The 17806-nt window shown below is 31.3% G+C and overlaps 1 protein-coding gene across 1 annotated transcript; it reads left to right on the top strand.

Moving 5' to 3' along the window:
* The first annotated feature begins 898 nt into the window (after window positions 1–898).
* LOC139515793 (uncharacterized) lies at window positions 899–11659 on the top strand. Its single transcript, XM_071305489.1, has 5 exons — window positions 899–1306; window positions 6227–6299; window positions 7160–7225; window positions 9048–9181; window positions 10534–11659. Exons 1-5 carry the CDS (start codon window positions 1198–1200, stop codon window positions 10740–10742), a joined length of 591 nt encoding a protein of 196 aa, XP_071161590.1. The 5' UTR covers window positions 899–1197; the 3' UTR covers window positions 10743–11659.
* Window positions 11660–17806: the final 6147 nt, after the last annotated feature.

Here is a 17806-nt window from a genome sequence, read left to right as displayed (position 1 = left end):
TCACATACACTGTAAAGTTTCCGTATGAATCAAAAGACATGATGAAGGGAAAAAGTCGAGAAAGTGGTTATATCTGATAGTAATAAACAAATACCCGCCTTTTATACTAGTTTTCTATGCTGTGTTGTGTGTATTGTTATTTATCTGATGGTATTTTTTTTTAGCCGTGGCGTTGTCGGTTTATTTTTGTTTTGAACGGTAGTTTCAACTTTGAATGTTCAATTGGTATCTTCAATTGACGCAGCGGGCATATAGTTTTTATGGCCACTTCTACAGACAATCGAGATTGGTTTGAAACACATACAAAAGTTTTTAATATAATTTATCATAACATGAAAAGCATCAAACCAAACGTGGCAGTGCCGAAGTGATATAGCCTGAAACAGTTCTGTTCGCTTATTTCAAGACTTCAAATTGTCTAATGATAAGAACCGATAAAAAGGAGTGTCAATACCACCTAGTTTGTATTCTTCTGCAAAACATATTGAATACCCATTGGTGGCCTAGGGCTGTTTTCTATACTCTTTGGTCGGGTACCCGGTTGTTGTCTCTTTGACACATTCACCGTTTCCATTCTCAATTTTATGATAACGGAATTATTTACCACAAAATGTGTATCACTGAATTTTAATAATAATCTTTATTGCAAAATTACACCCATGAAGGTCAAGCAATACAATCAAACAATAATTTTATACTATACAATGCAATACAGTGAAATACAATGTAATACAATGAAATACAAAATAATACAATACAATATAATGTGACAGCATTTCCGATTTGCCCCCAATTTGCGAGTTTTTTTGCAAATAGGGACAATGTACCGATAAAACGACCTTGTACTAATATGATGACTGCGTATGAAACAAATACGCATATCTTTATTATTGTAATTATAGGCATCAATAACTCTCAAATAATAGTTTGCCCAAATCCACAACAAACTGGATGTGGAAAAATCAATGACAACAGCTTGCAACAAATGTGAATAAACATGATAGATAAAATCTTTTATTTATGTCGTTCTACATGAGAGGACAAGGATTTTAAAACCCTTTTATATACACAAACTTTTAAATACATATACACATATAAATATATAAACATTTGTGGAAATAATAGTTTAAATTGAGTATTGCGTGGCATTTGTGTGTGTATAGCTATAGATATGTTCACCATGTGTGCTAGTTTGTGATGGAAAAGGATCGTATAATTCGGACTGAAACTGGCCCACCAACACAACCTAAGCTTTTAGCATATATACCGGCAGTAGCCAGACTATGGACATTGGCCACTCTAGCACGTGAGTTGTAAATGTACTTATTAAAGTCTACCACCATACCATGATCTACCCACATATTGGACAAGTATGTTCATAGTGAGATGCAATCTTTTTACAAACTACAAAGACTTATGTACTTTTTTTTATCTCTCTTAACAGATATCGGACCATTCGGAAGTAAAGACAAACCCCGGAGACAAACTTTCTTTTTTTTTGCATTTTTGAATATAAATAGAAGGTTTCATATACCACGCATCTCCTACCCCCTTCCGAGTTGACAAAAAACATATACGCCCAACCGGTGGTCTCGTAACTTTATAGTCACAGTCCTTGGTGTTGTCTTGTGTTCCTCGACTCTGGATCAAGAAAAACAGTTTTAAGTCGAAGGAACGGATGTATTGACGTTTAACGTTCAGTGGCATGTATAACATCAGGAAAAGAACATATAATGATATCAATGTCATCTGAAAATGAGTATGCACTATACAAGACTATAACACCCATGAGCCAGATTTTAACGTGCTGCTTCACTAGGTATAAACAGTTCTAAAACCTGTTACATTTCATCCTACCTAGACACATGATTCGGCTGACCGCAAACAAGTCTTTGTGCTTAGCACTACACGCTGTATGGCTTAGCGGAAAAGCTTCCAATACCAATACTTCAAAGTTTTGAGGTTTGGTCCTGCCAATTATCGAACTCACTACCTCCCATATTCAAGACAAACACGCTACCCCGAGACCTTTACATTTGATGTTTGCTATTTCTCCGATATGGATTCTGGACTTGTCGCCTCAGTTTTTGACTGTTAATTTGATTTTCGTCTACTTTATTGATGAAGGTAGAATTGAACATTTGTAAACAACTGATGCATAAAATGCTGATGCATGTAGATATATTTACCTCTGAATAGTAAAAATCTTGTCATTCAACTCGATCATCAGCAGCATATAATAATTAGAAGAGTATGCAGTTAAAGTTACCCTTGACCGATGAAAAGCTTCAGACAATTTGGCATATTGACTCATAAAATACTATTGTAATTCGTGACTTTAAGTCTACTGCAAATGTATTTTTCTCGAAAATTACGAAATTTGTGAGTAAAGTTATGACGAGGGAAGGGCCATTGCTTCTAACTCTATACAGTTTTTTTCTTCTTCTTCGTGAATGTCGAGAATTGAAGTCAGAGAATATTTCCACTCTATCTTGTACTAGTATGATAAATTTCGCATCATATACATGTATCATTCAAATTTAAAAAAGTCTTTCTCAGTAATGAAGACACAGGCACTAAGTCAACAAATGGAAGTTTTTAACGACCTTGACTGGCTATACAGCCCTTGCACGGTCGGCTAGGCACTAAGTATTGTCTCGGACTTGGTTATAAGGTAGATAGGGTGTCTTCCTCCATCTTGGCTTTTGTAATACCAGAAAACATCGGTCTAGTTCTTTGATAAAATGTGCAAATTTTGAGAGTAGTATAGGTAATTCATGTGTAAGAATTTTCATCACAATATAGAAAATGAAATGTATTTATGGTTTATTTTACAAAAAAAACAGCAATATAAAGATAAAGATAAAGGTACTTTTACAATAGAATATATTAGGAATTTCTCTATTTTATTACGTAGGAAGGAAACGGGTCTGGTGACCTCATTTTTCTTTTTCTCATTTGAAAGCATACTATTATAAAGCTATCTTCTCATATATTATCTCAAAATTCTATGGTGCAGTTTTCGTTTTAAGGCAGAAAATTGCGGTTTCCATGCATAATCTATACAAAATATGTCAATTTTGAACAACCTGTAGCATGAAAATAAGCCCCGTGACCCATTCTTTTTAAAAAAAAATTAAAAAGCATGATAAAAACCCCATTTTGGCAAATTATTAAAAAATTCAATTGATTATAACTTAGACACCCCATCTACCTTAAATCTTAAACTGAATTAATTTTTGTAATACATTAAAGATAGAAACAATTTTTACGGCTGCTCTGCTTATCAAGTTTTATTCCTTTATTAAAAGGTAACCAAAAAGACATCAGTTAGTTCTAGTACAACTAATATTTGATACTGTTAAACAAGTTGTAAATGAATGTAAAATAGTTCTCAAGTGAAATACTATGAACAAGTAAATCATACTATTTTATATTTCCGTCAATTCAAGCCGCTCTAATGTGTCTATGTTTCAGTACAAATTAGAGTTTTTGATCTATACTAAAAATATATTAAGCACACACCAGAATTCCAATACCTATACTTATAGTAGAAGTTAGAATATCTAGATCATAAGATGTGAACTTGGAGGATCATGAACTAGTCCTAAATATCAAGAACAATAGCAAAACAATGCCGAAAGCTATAGGTAGTATGATTCAGGATTACTCTGGATTACTCAGGATTACTCTGGATACAATTTTTATTTATTCATATTCCGGATTTTTCTGGATACGTATGAGAACAAAATCAATAGAAATGAATGCAACTATTAATACTTTATTTTAGTACAAACAAGTTCTGGTAATATCTTCATTTAAAAAATATGAGATATTACTATGCACATTTGCTATTTTTTTTTTATTAATGGCACTTTGATGAGAGCGAAACAAGCCTTTGAAAGGAGAAACAATATATAGAAAAAACTTTGATGAGAGTAAACAATCTACGAACAACATGATGAGAGCAAACTATTCATGGACAAGACTTTGGTGAGAGCAAACACTTCATAAACAACACTTTGGTGAGAGCAAACACTACATAAACAACACATTGATGAGATCAAACAATTCGTGTACAAGACTTTGTTGAGAGCAAACAATTCATGAACAAAATTTTGATGAGAGCAAACATTACATGAACAAAACTTTGATGAGAGCAAACAATTTATGAACAAAACTTTGATGAGAGCAAACAATTTATGAACAAAACTTTGATGAGAGCAAACAATTTATGAACAACACGTTGATGAGATCAAACAATTCATGAAGAAGACTTTGATGAGAACATCATAGCAAACAATTCATGAACAAAACTTTGATGATAGCAAACAATTCATGAACAAAACTTTGATGATAACTAACAATTCATGAACAAAACTTTGATGAGAGCTAACAATACATTACAAAACTTTGATGGGATCAAACAATTCATGAACAAGACTTTGATGATAGCAAACAATTCCTGAAGAAAAACTTTGATGATAGCAAACAATTCATGAACAAAACTTTGATGATAGCAAACAATTCATGAACAAAACTTTAATGAGAGCAAACAATTCATGAACAAAACTTTGAAGAGAGCAAACATTACATGAACAAAACTTTAATGAGAGCAAACAATTCATGAACAAAACTTTGATGAGAGCAAACAATTCATGAACAAAACTTTAATGAGAGCAAACAATTCATAAACAAAACTTTGATGAGAGCAAACAATTCATGAACAAAATTTTGATGAAAGCAAACATTACATGAACAATACTTTGATGAGAGCAAACAATTCATGAACAAAATTTTGATGAGAGCAAACATTACATGAACAAGACTTTGATGAGAGCAAACAATACATTAACAAGACTTTGAAGAGAGCAAACATTACATGAACAAAACTTTGATTAGAGCAAACAATCTATTTACAAGACTTTGATGAGAGCTTACAATACATTAACAAAACTTTGATGAGAGCAAACAATACACGAACAAGACTTTGATGAGAGCATACTGTACATGAACAAGACTTTGATGAGAGCAAACACTTCACGAACAAGACTTTGATGAGACCAAACAATACACGAACAAGACTTTGATGAGAGCAAACACTACACGAACAAGACTTTGATGAGAGCAAACACTACATGAACAAGACTTTGATGAGAGCAAACAATTCACGAACAAGACTTTGATGAGAGCAAACAATACACGAACAAGACTTTGATGAAAGCAAACACTACATGAACAAGACTTTGATGAGAGCAAACACTACATGAACAAGACTTTTATGAGAGCAAACAATTCACGAACAAGACTTTGATGAGAGCAAACATTACATGAACAAAACTTTGATGAGAGCAAACAATACACGAACAACACTTTGTTGAGAGAAAAAAACATTAATAAACAACACTTTGATGAGAACTAAAGAACATCAATTGTTTTACTGTTGGTCGTCTCAAAGTCACCATGAGGCCTTCAACAAGGAGCGAAATAACTCTTACCTCTCGGTTAAATATACGAAAAACACTTTAATGAGAGAAAACAATACATGAACAGCAGTGAGTAGAATATTTCTTCTTCGTGTCAGATGCAAACCAATTGATAATCACCACCCAAATTTCAATCTTTTACATGCATGGATTCCTCTCGAAAAATTAGGTCGAAAAAACAGACTACGTAAACTAACAAGGTCAATAATTTTGCACAAATGCTATCTGCAGCAATGCAGAATTTCGTGGGTTTTTTTCGTTCAATCTTTAGTTTTCTGGTACCCAATTTTTATTTTTTTGTTGGTCAATCTTTAGTATTTGGTTTTCCTCTATATTTAGTTTAATTGTCGTTATTTTGTCTTTTTGTCATTTTCTATAGAATTATGGCTTCCTGATTTTCCCTCAACTTGCTGTCGTTGATATCAAACTTCTCCTAGTTCTCTTCCATTTTTGAATGTTCATTACACATTTTATATTCATATAGTATACTATCCAGGAGCTTAACATTAAAATCGGATAATTTCAATTCCTAATAGCAAATATTCAAATTTAGATTTGTTAATTCTAATTACTCTAAAGAAGTAAAATTCCAATACGATATCTGCAAGATGGATTTTAGATTTACTGAATTTTAATATCTCTATACATAAGCCAATCAATGATAGATTAAAGAGGTCTGTAGTCTCAAGGAAACATATCTACTATTGAACTTATGATGCTGAAAATCTTTTTTGTTTCAGTCATGTGGTCCACCAGCATAACAACTCTTCAGTTTGCTTCCGGAACGCCATTATACTGGGGTTGGTACATACTGTAAGTAAAATATAAGCAAATCAAAAAGTTATCATGAAAGCTAACAACACTTTAACTCAATTATAAAAGAGGGGCGAATAATACCAAAGGAATATTCAAACTCTCAATTCGAAAACAAACTGAAAACGCCTTGGCAAAATACGATAAACGAGCAAAATACAAACAACAGTATACCAAACACAACATAAAATCTGAAGACTTCAGCAACACGAACCCACCAAAATGATGGTTGTCCCTGGTGGCAAATATAACATGTATATCCAGGGCGAATTTTGCATCACAATTTATAAATACAAGAAGCAACAGAGTAATAGATATGGAGATATACTTCTACAAGGTCCTTGTGTTTACATATCGAACGATAGGAAAAGAGTTTTAATTTTTTTTTTAAACCGAACTGCGAAGACAATGAAAAAAGGGGGCATAACCATTAGAAAATTAAACGCTGAACTATATCAACGGAATGAGGAACATTCTTCAATTTTTACGTTTTATTAGTCGTGATCTTTTTTTTCACTTTCATATATAAGAATTTGATGCGACTGTCATACAAGTGAGAGGTTTAGCTAGCTATAAAACCAGGCTCAATCCACCATTTTCTACATTTGAAAATGCCTGTACCAAGTCAGGGATATGACAGTTCTTGTCAATTCGTTTTTGATGCGTTTTGTTATTTGATTTTGCCATCTGATTATGGACTTTCCGAATTGATTTTCCTCTGAGTTCAGTATTTTTGTGATTTTACTATTTATATATCTCAACAATATTTGCAAAAACTCGCGGAAACTTGACCTATAGCAATTTAGATAGTTTGGTATTCGAATAGTAAAAATGTCTAATAGCTATTTTTCAATTTCCAGAGCAGCCAGTATTTTAATAACACTATTAGAACTAACATGGATGATACATAAATGTTCATGCTGCAGGTATGATAATATGATATTGAACTTTGCATAAAAATAAGAAAATATGCGATATATATAAAAAAAAAAAAAAAAAAGAAGATGTGGTATGATTGCCAATGAGACAACTATCCACAAAAGACCAAAATGACACAGACATTAACAACTATGTTTGTTAATTGAATACCAAACCACAAACAGAGATACAAAAGACATGACTGAATGTAAATTAAATCAAACGAGAAAAGCAATTCCCTGCACAAAATAATAAATTAAAAACAAATATAAATTATATCAATAAACGACACTTGAACCAGTCGGAATTACTAGCTCTTCATTTGGAACAGACACTTACATTGTCCGTTGTTCAAACATATATATGTTAAGGTCCAGTTGCAACTATTACCTGCATATCAGTTGTACAGACAATAGTCAGACTGTTACATAATATGACCTGACATTGACCCTGATGATATTAGTAAAAAATATTAGCTGCATTTATTATGTATATAATGTTGTTTTCTTTACATTATTGGTTAGCACAAAAGGCTATACATATACTTCCCAAAAATAGATATCTATTTATGCATGTTAAATGATAACTGTTTAATTCTTAATTATATGCATTATTTGCCCATATTGAATGTGCTACGTTGCATGCAAGGTCACTCTCATATGTGTTAAACACTCAGATAGCAGATGTTTTAAGAAGAATAACCCATAGTCACATCAGACTGAAGAATACTATTGAAAGTTAACTTTCAATATAGACACCAGCATGTTTGATTGTACTTGTATGGTCAAAGGTCTCTTTAGACTCCTCATACAGTCATGGATAACTAATATCAGACCTTTGTTAAACATCAACAAAGCCAAGAATTAACATGTGGTCAATTGTTGAGATATTGAAAAGTAGGGTAAAGTTCGAAATTCTTCGCACACATTATATTTTGGCTAATTTGTGAATAAAATAATACAGTGTATCTGGGAAATTATATAGTTTCTCATCCTGTAAATTTTGTCTTTAAGGGAGATCTTAATCAGGGACAAGAAAATCTTAAAAAACAAATCATCAAATAGACAAAGTGTATGCCCCCGTTACATGCAATAATACTACACCACAAACATTGGATTTCAAGTAGTGATGTTGAGGTACAATTTGCAAAGGTTGTATCTGAAAGACACATTTGAAGACACCACTAAAAAGGGTTATCTGCTCTTTTGTCGGGTTGTTGTCTCTTTGATATATTCCCCATATTTTCATTCTCAATTTTAAGGATTCCGTAGTTTGTAGAAAATTTATAGAATATCATAATCCTGATTATAAATTAAATATGTTATAATACCTTGCATTTATGAAATAAAAGAAATGGTTAAAAAAAAATGTAGAAGGGCTCAGTCAGAAAAAAAAACATTGCACTTTGCTTGTATAATTCCATATAAAATCCCAAAGTTTGCAGCATTATGTTAATTGTGAAAATTTAGAAGAAAATTCAAATTCTCAAAATAAAAGCAAGCATGCCTTTAGAATATGAAATAACATCCAACAGACGATAAAAGTTCTAACTGGCACATTGATAATATAAAATATAACCAACAGTAAAACAAGTAAAAAGTTCGTGCTTTAACACCTTAGGAGGGTTTGGTGGGACAAACTGTAATATGTGGTACGAATTGAGTGAAAGACAAAAGGACAGACAACTGGGCTGACGGACGGGGGCAAAACAATATCCCATCGTGAAAATTTGTAGCGGGCGTATAGAAACAGATTTAGCCCTAGGTGTCGCAAAAAAACTTCATTTACAGTATTGTCTGTAATATACGTATTTATCGTTCCATTTTTCAGCAAAGAGGGATGTTGCTGTAGATGTTGGTCCGTGGTCATGTGGATTGATAACTGGAAGAAGGGCATTTTATACTTATTACTTACTATACCTATATTTCTAATTGGTACAAAAGTTATTCTAGGTTTTATTTCAGGTAATTCATTTTAAATAACATAATTATATATAATATTCGCTGTATTTGCTATATAAAAAATAAACGGTCAAATGAAATAGTAATCAGAAAACAAAACAGAAAACATGGTTTGTCAGTCAAATTATGGCCGATGGCTATTTGATTTTGATGTTCTTTGGCAATGCACATGGCTTCCCAAACTGTCAGTCACCAAAAAACCTGGTGGTTTTTACTTCTGTACTTTTGTATCGTTTTTATATCATTTTCCATTTTCTTTTTCTTTTTTCATTATCCTCTGTTAAACATGTAAAAACAACACGTTATAAACTGGTACGTTTGAAGCGCCTTTTTTGGATTTACCTTCACCAGGAACGTTAAAAGCCGAATTATTGAAACTAAGGATGTATAAGTACCGAAACAGTCGAGGAACTTTATATTTAAAATAAAAATGATTTGTTTTAATTGTTGTCTAAATCTCAGATGTTTCACATGGTCAAGATTGCACTCTTCCAAAGACTTGAAATACTACCAATTGTGTAATTTTCTATTTTTAACTAGCTGCTGAATGATCCTTAACAAAAGATTAAGAGGGTAGTTAAAAAACAGAGGCGGATTTAGGGGGGGGGGGGGGTGGGTTGCTTATATAGGGAACTACTGAAGCGTGACTAAAGAGGGCCCCCTCTTAGGCAGTCAGTAGGCCCCACTTAGGAAAATTTCTAGATCCGCCACTGAAAAGTCTTACATGACAACAAATGACACAATTAACTTTAAAACAGAAAAAAAAACCAATCAAAGGGTTAATTCAACAATAAAAAGCAACAAAATTGCTAGATAGTCTTACAGCAACAAAATATCATGGAATACTTCCTTTTGGACTTCCCGGGCGTCATCTGTGTCTAATATGAATATTCTGCTTACAAAAGGGGGTTCATTGGGAGGAGTTTTTCTTTAAATAATTTTGTATAAAAGGCTAAGACGAAAGATACCAAATGGAGATTCTAACTCATAAGCAGATGATAGACTGACAACGCCATGGCTACAAAGGAGAAAAACAAATGCTTACATAAACTTTCTTTATGTTGATAGAACATAATGCATATATCTTGTAAAGATGCTTGACTTTTGATGAATACTAGTCTAGCAGGCCCGTAGCCAGGAATTTCCAAAGGGGGGGGGGGTAATTGGACTCACGAACTCGACTTTAACAGTCACAATTCGGATAAAACGTTGACTTTAGCAGTGCTTTTTTGTTTTCAAAGGGGGGGGGGGGGTCGTCCGAACCCCCGAACCCCCTGGCTACGGGTAGTAGTACTTCTTTATATGTTTCTGTATAATGTCAGTGATTTTCACTTATATTTTGTATCTTCTTTCAGGTCTAGCATTAATTATAGCAGGACTTTTATACATTTTAAAGACGTTCAAAGAAGGCATTATTTACACAATCAGAGAAACACGTTACATAAAAACCTACACACCTCCAGTAAATGTGGTGTCGTGTCACACACAGACCGAAGAGGAGAAAATTACATATGAAGACTTTGAGCCAAATGCTGGATACAAATATTACCGACAGGGGAAATGAATTAGTGCAAATTTTCCATGCAAAATGAAATACAACTTTTAGGGTGGAATTTTATAAACAAAGGAAGTAATTCCTGGAAGTGATCCATGAGTTTTTGAATTTAATGCTCAGTCATGACTCTGGTATTGAACTAAATGAAATGGGAGATCATCTATATCTTTATTTGATAGAGATTTATCAAATCTACTTTATTGTCATGTTACAATATACATCTTTATCAGACAAAAAGTTTGTAGAAGATGAATTCTTAAGGGAATAGAGTTTTTATTTCTGCAAGTACATGTACTAACATGGCAGAAAATCAAGTAATGATGATTATGATTTTTTTCTAGAGGAATATTATTTATTTGTGTATCAATCTATTATGTTTAAATAGATATAAAATTTACGAACAAAGGATGCATATTAATGTAAAAAGCCACTTATTTGGACTGGTCAGGACGAAAAAACTAGAAAGAAGCATCAGTAAGCACAAATTAGCTCTAACTCATAGCTTTACCATCTAAAATATCTAACATGTTTTGAATATGTTGGTATCAAATGGAAACTTAAGAACTGATATGTGCAATTTATTTCATTCAAAGTATAATTTCAGTGATTTTTACAATTTTGCATAAGTATAGTCTCCCTTTCACTAACTTTTAAAAATAGATCTGATTTGTCAGAAATCTTATTTCTTTTAGTCATTTATCCTTTGCTGGCAATATTTATTAAATTACTTTATTATTGAAAATTGTACCAGATTATCAGAATATAATTTCAATTTTGTTGCAATATTTTAGCCACAGTGTATGTATATTTTTTTATTGGTTCCATGATCTACGCTATAGAATATTCATTAACTGCATGGTAATTAGGGTTGTACATACATATACTTGTTACTCAACTTATTATTACTATTAAATTTCTGTTATCGATATTGCATTGTTTTTATTTGTACAAATTTTAGTGCTCAATTCTTTTGATATCATTTATTTCTAAAACATGCTAACTTCTCTGCTATTTGTATTCTGAAGGATTTGTATCATTGGCAATCAGACCATATCTTCTTAAAGTCATATTCCATGAAAACGTTATCCGAATATTCTGCACTTGTTTAGTGCCATTTTCATAATTTGTCCAGTACCTCCGCAATGGTATTTTTTTGACAGCAGAGCAACAGTATTGTATTATTATGTTGACATGCATATATTGATGATTGCATGGTAGCAAATAATTATTTCCTAGCCTTGATGTCAATAAACTCTTGGGCAAGTAAACTCAATTAGTAACTATCATATCTATCATAAATTCCAAGCAAAAACAACACAACAAATGAATTACGACCCTCTATAAAATCATTTAATCATGTTTATTAATCTTTAAAACTAAAGTTTAATACATTAATATATTTCAATCTAAAATTATATCAAATATATATAGAAATGTAAAAGGAATGATGCCAATTGTACAGTTTAATTTGACATGTAATATTAGTTATATAAAGTCATAAACTATCTTTTACAATTTACATTATAAATGGAAGTACACCAGGGTCGTAAATTACATGGAGACATGTAGGTAGTTGCCTCCTATTGTGGGCTGACAAAAAAAAATATACAAAAAACCAGAAATGTTTTGTCACGTAGTGTTGTCATTTGAGCGATATTTTTTTAACATTGTCAAATAAGCGGTAGCTTTGGCTTGCCATAAAACCAGGTTCAACCCAGCATGTTAAAAATGTCCTGTACCAACTCGGGAATATGGCAGTTGTTATCAAATAGTTCGTTTTTATGTATGTCCATTGTTTTTGTTGCACTTCAATGTTCCTTTTGTTACTTTGTTTTCCTCTTACAGTTGGTGTGTTTCCCTCGGTTTTAGTTTGTAACCCGGATTTTTTCTCTCTCAATCGACGTTTGAACAGCGGTAGACTAATGTTGCTTTTATTGATTGAACTTACAACCTCAGAGTTGACAGGAAGAACTTGTAAGACTACTGAACCGCCGAGTAAGAAAACATGTTTAAATTTCATGTACAAGTCTATCAGAACACTCTCATTTTATATATTAAAATTAAAGTCAGTTTGAATTGTTCTAGGAATTAAATGCAAGAAAATACATATTGTTATTCATAATCTAATAGATTAAGTAAACAATTATGTTTTATCTTAAGTGCCAGTCTTTGTAAGAATCAGGCAATTTAGGTAAAAATCAAAACATGATCAGAAAAAACCCACCGAGCTAATCATGCTATTTAATACTAATCATCATTCTGAGTTAAAAATAATTGGTCTTTCGTTAGTGTGTGTCTGGTAATATCAAATAACTTGGTTAGAAAATTGGTTAGAATGATAGCAAATTACAGAGTTATCTCCCCTTATTCGTTTATTTCTAGTGCATTTCAACCAAATTGTATCTTCTATTACCAGAACAGAAAACAGAAATGAACGTTATTTTTGTGCATAACTACATTTTATGAACTGAAATCAATGTCAAATTGGGTGGGGTTTTTTTTGTCATGTTTTCACCACTGCCTGATTCTTAGGCAGACTGGCACTTAAAGGGGCACTAGCTACGAGATATATATAAAAAATCTACTAAATAATTTTTTTGCTCAATCATTAATGAAATGCAAATAGTGAAATAATAATTCGTTTTAGCCAGTATGGTTCAATTTTGTCAAAATAAGCCTAAAAACATTGATTATGAATTATTCACTTGCACTTATATGGTCATCTGATGACTTTAGAGGTCAACTCGATGGTTAATTAGATGGCGTCTTGATTAAATTACACACGACACGAAGCTACGTATTTTCATGCCAGTGCCCTGTTTATTGTTTATTTTAGACTTTAATAGTTTGGATAAATGTTTAACATTGTTATAAATCAAATATGAGAATTTGATAAAAATCGGTGAACATGAATTTGACAGCTAGTGCCCCTTTAAACAAACTAACTTGTTAACTTTTCAACCAGGTAATTTTGTTCTGAACAACCAAACGAACTCTTCCACACAAAAATTAATAAGGATAATCAATGTTATAATAAACATTTTTTTTCAACCCTGGCAACTTCTCTAAAATCACCAAAGTACACACTCGATGTTTATAGTCAATGTCATTATTAGATCCTTTTGAAATAATATACATCAATACTTCGAAATTTTACTGATTGTAAAATCCCCCATTTTCTTATAAAATATCATAATTTCAAGGCTTTTTGTGAAGAAAAATCTGGAGGAAGCTTCAGAATCGTCAAATTAAAAATGGTATTTTCTATTATATTGTAAAACATCATAGTGATCGTTATAATTAAGAAGATTTATCATCCATATCAATTATCATGAAAGTTTGTATAAAATCAATTAACATGGTTTTAAAGTGTCTAATAATTGTAAATTATGCATTCAATAACAAATAAATAAAAATGGATTCAACATTTACGTATGGGTATTACTACAATAATGGTCAATTTAGACATATCTACATTCATTGAAGCTGTTAAACTATATACACAGGGGTGATATTAATTATTACAACTCAAAAATGGGACTAACAAAAAGATGCTATATAAAGTGAAAAAGTATTTTTTTCTTCTTCATCGAAACCGATCCAGTCGCAATGTTTGCAACAGTTAAAATTTCAAATCAAAATAATACTGAACTCCGAGGAAAATTCAAAACGCAAAGTCCCTAACCAAATGGCAAAATCAAAAGCTCAAACACATCAAACGAATGGACAACAATTGTCATATTCCTGATTTGGTACAGGCATTTTCTTATGTAGAATAGATTCAACCTGTTAGCTAAACCTCTCACTTGTATGACAGTCGCATAAAATTCCACTATATTGACAACGATCTCATCACAATCCTTTTTTTTTTTTTAATTTACAGTATATAATGATAACTTTGATATCATTAACATCTACATGCAGTGATTGTCAACGCATTTCAAGGATTTAAAAACTATTGTATACCATCAAGTAAATTATTTCTAACTCAACAGAAACACATTGGTAAAATAAGATAATAATGTTAAGAATCTAACTGAATGCAAACAATTAAAACAAACGACTAAATACTGTTACTTTTTATTAAATAATATTTTAATTTTGGATGTAACGCGTCTTCTGATTGACTGACGTTGTTTTGTTTATCAGCTCATAGACATAATTAAGTCATGTGACCGTGACGTCATCAAAAAAATTCATGGTTTACTCCGGTTTAAAATGGAATTTAGAATTAAATTATAAGAAATAACTGTAATATTTTATCTTTCTATTCGAAATAACATAAAAAAAAATGTGGTGCACACTTTAAAATAACCGTCTACCTGGGTTATTCATTGTGCACCAAATCTTTTATGTTATTTCGTCATAGACAGAAAAAAATATTACAGTCATTCCTTAAATAACTAAATATGACATAATAGCAACAAATAATACTACAGTAAAATTAAAATAAAACAACACTAGAACGATGTTCTGTGTGCTCAACCAAAATATCTTCTTTCTCAACAGAAATTAGGTATTTTCTGCTCAGTCATATTATACTTTTTCACATAAGTTTTACTTTTCATCATATATCACAATCTGTGAAACTATAAAAGTAATCTGTAGAAAGATGAATTACAGAAAGGAACCTCTGAATTGACCAACAAAAAAGTAGAAACCTCTGAATTTATCAACAGAAAAGTAGAACAAAATTGATTGAATATACTACACTATTATCTTATTATTATATATTATTATATTCATATTGTACTATTCATAAGATTGAGATACACATGTAGTTGACTTTGGTTTTAATATGTTGAAAAGCAAAGATGTGATACTAAACGATAAACCCTGAAGTCTGTTAAGCTTACCTCGTCAATTTATGCAGAAAATGCTTAAACATTGCAGAAGAAACTAGCTGAATTGTCAGTGTCGATGATGCTATGATATTTGCTATACTAAAAGCTTTTCAAGACGAACGTGGTGGAAATTGATTGATTTTTGGTAAAAAAAAAATGGTAAAATAATCGTTTTGTAATATAGAAAAAAATTCAATAAGCCTGGGAAATTTTATATTTATGTCATGAATGGAGCATTCTCTTAAATGACAATGTAACTTTAATCGAAAAATCACAATCAAGATAGTTGAAGGAAAGTGACAAAATTTTATGACCAAAAATAAGTATTTTGAGACAAACATGATTGTATAAGGGAACTGACAAATTTCCATGGAAAAAATAACAGTATTTGAGTAATAAGCTATAAGATTTTTATCATAATTAACCGAAAACAGGAAACTAGATTTGTCGAACTAATTGCAAACTAACTTGGAGATGTTAAAGTTGATATTAAAAAAGAATAATTTTCTGACTAACTTGAAATGTTTGATATATCTCATGACAAAAAACATCCTCCGCTAATGAAATCTGTCCGACGTACAAATTATATGAAATAATATTTACATTCTCATTGAATAAGTAAAATTTTCTTTACTAAAGAATGACAAGAAGACAAAATGAAAAATCCGTTTCCCCTCCTTTAAATTTGGGTGAACGAAATCTTATTACGGTTTCTTTACTTAACTGGTTGATTTCTTATCATCGATAGGAATATATTGTATGTGGATTATCAAACAAATAATAGAGAATTATTAACCAAATCAAAAACACATTTACATCTTGATGTTTGATTGTATTTAATCTGAGCTAACAGAAGAAGAAGCAAAAACAGAAATATTTTTTTTTCATGCTCATAGATAATTGCGATCTATAAGCTAATACAATATAATGTAACGAATTCAATATTAATTTTATAGCTTTCCGTGGGACTTTTGCGAAAAATAAGAGAACCGTGTTGAACATAGTTTATATCTTGTCGTGTCACATCTCCCCTATCCTTTCTTTTTATGGACAGTTCCCCTGAGTTTCTTTCTTTTGTTATTAACTTTTTTCATTTTAGTTGGGTTTTCTTTTGTACTGTGTATATTAATATTAAATTTGGCAGTCTAATTTTATTAAACCCTTCACTACAAGTGTAAGTTCTTTATGTTCATTGGTTCAAGTATTATGATAAAGTTTTCTCAATCTCGTGGTTTTCATTTTCGCTTATTTTCTTTGTCTATATGCCATTTGTTGAAACAGTCATTTTTTTTATAGTCATTAAGATTATATTAAAATGTTAACTGCTGTGCCCTAAATTTTGACATTTTTACCAGTTATGTCTCTTTGTTTTACTCACACATTGTTGTCAATAAGATCAAATTCTATACGACTGTCATACAAGTGAATGAATGAATGAATTTTATTTCTCATAAACTACAAATTACATAGTTACAGAGAATATATAAACAATTACATTAAATATTGAAGCACATGTGAACAATACAAACATAAACATTAAATTACAAACTAACCAGGAGGAGTGACCCTCACATTTATAATTTTTATGAAAGGTTTAGCTAGCTATAAATCCAGGTCCCCGTTTCTGTAGTGTATGCCCTTATAATTTTACAGTTAGGGATTTTTGCTTGTGAATGCTGTCTATGTTTTCCATTATCATGATTAATGTTCTGTCGTTTGGTCTCTTGTTTAGAGTTTCATTGGAAATAATACCATATGTTCTTTTTTATATTGATCCACCGTTTTCTATATGAGGAAATAGCTGTACCAAGTCAGGAATACGACAGTTGTTCTCATTTCAATATATTTCTTTGAGCTTTCGATTATGGCATTCTGTAAATGACTTTCCGTTTTGAATTTCCTTTGAAGTTAACTTTTTTTTGTTAATATGCCTTTTTTACAAATCAGGAATGGAGGCAAAATGGAATTTGTTATTTATTAATATATTCGATCTATGACTTTGAATGTCCCTCTGATATCTTTCGCCTCACTTTTAAAATGTCAGAAATATCTCATTATCAAACTCATAAGCAATATCAGAAAGGTATTTGAAAGGTTTCATCTGGCCATAACTTGATAAATGTTTTGATTATACATTTATTTTAATTCAAGTTAATGTTTCAGTACGGGTGACTTGAAACTATCAGACCATGTAAAAGGAATACATTTACTGCTTTATTAACAATTAAC

Source organism: Mytilus edulis, chromosome 3 (assembly GCF_963676685.1).
Source record: "Mytilus edulis chromosome 3, xbMytEdul2.2, whole genome shotgun sequence".
Classification (NCBI taxonomy): domain Eukaryota; kingdom Metazoa; phylum Mollusca; class Bivalvia; order Mytilida; family Mytilidae; genus Mytilus; species Mytilus edulis.
The sequence above is the reverse complement of the archived record's forward strand: the minus strand, read 5'-3'. Positions and strand labels throughout refer to the sequence as shown.

Coding starts and splice junctions, on each gene's coding strand:
- LOC139515793 (XM_071305489.1), top strand. CDS start 1,198: ATGGAAAAGGATCGTATAATTCGGACTGAAACTGGCCCACCAACACAA. Junction 7,226..9,047: donor CATAAATGTTCATGCTGCAG/GTATGATAATAT, acceptor TCCATTTTTCAG/CAAAGAGGGATGTTGCTGTA. Junction 9,182..10,533: donor TATTCTAGGTTTTATTTCAG/GTAATTCATTTT, acceptor ATCTTCTTTCAG/GTCTAGCATTAATTATAGCA.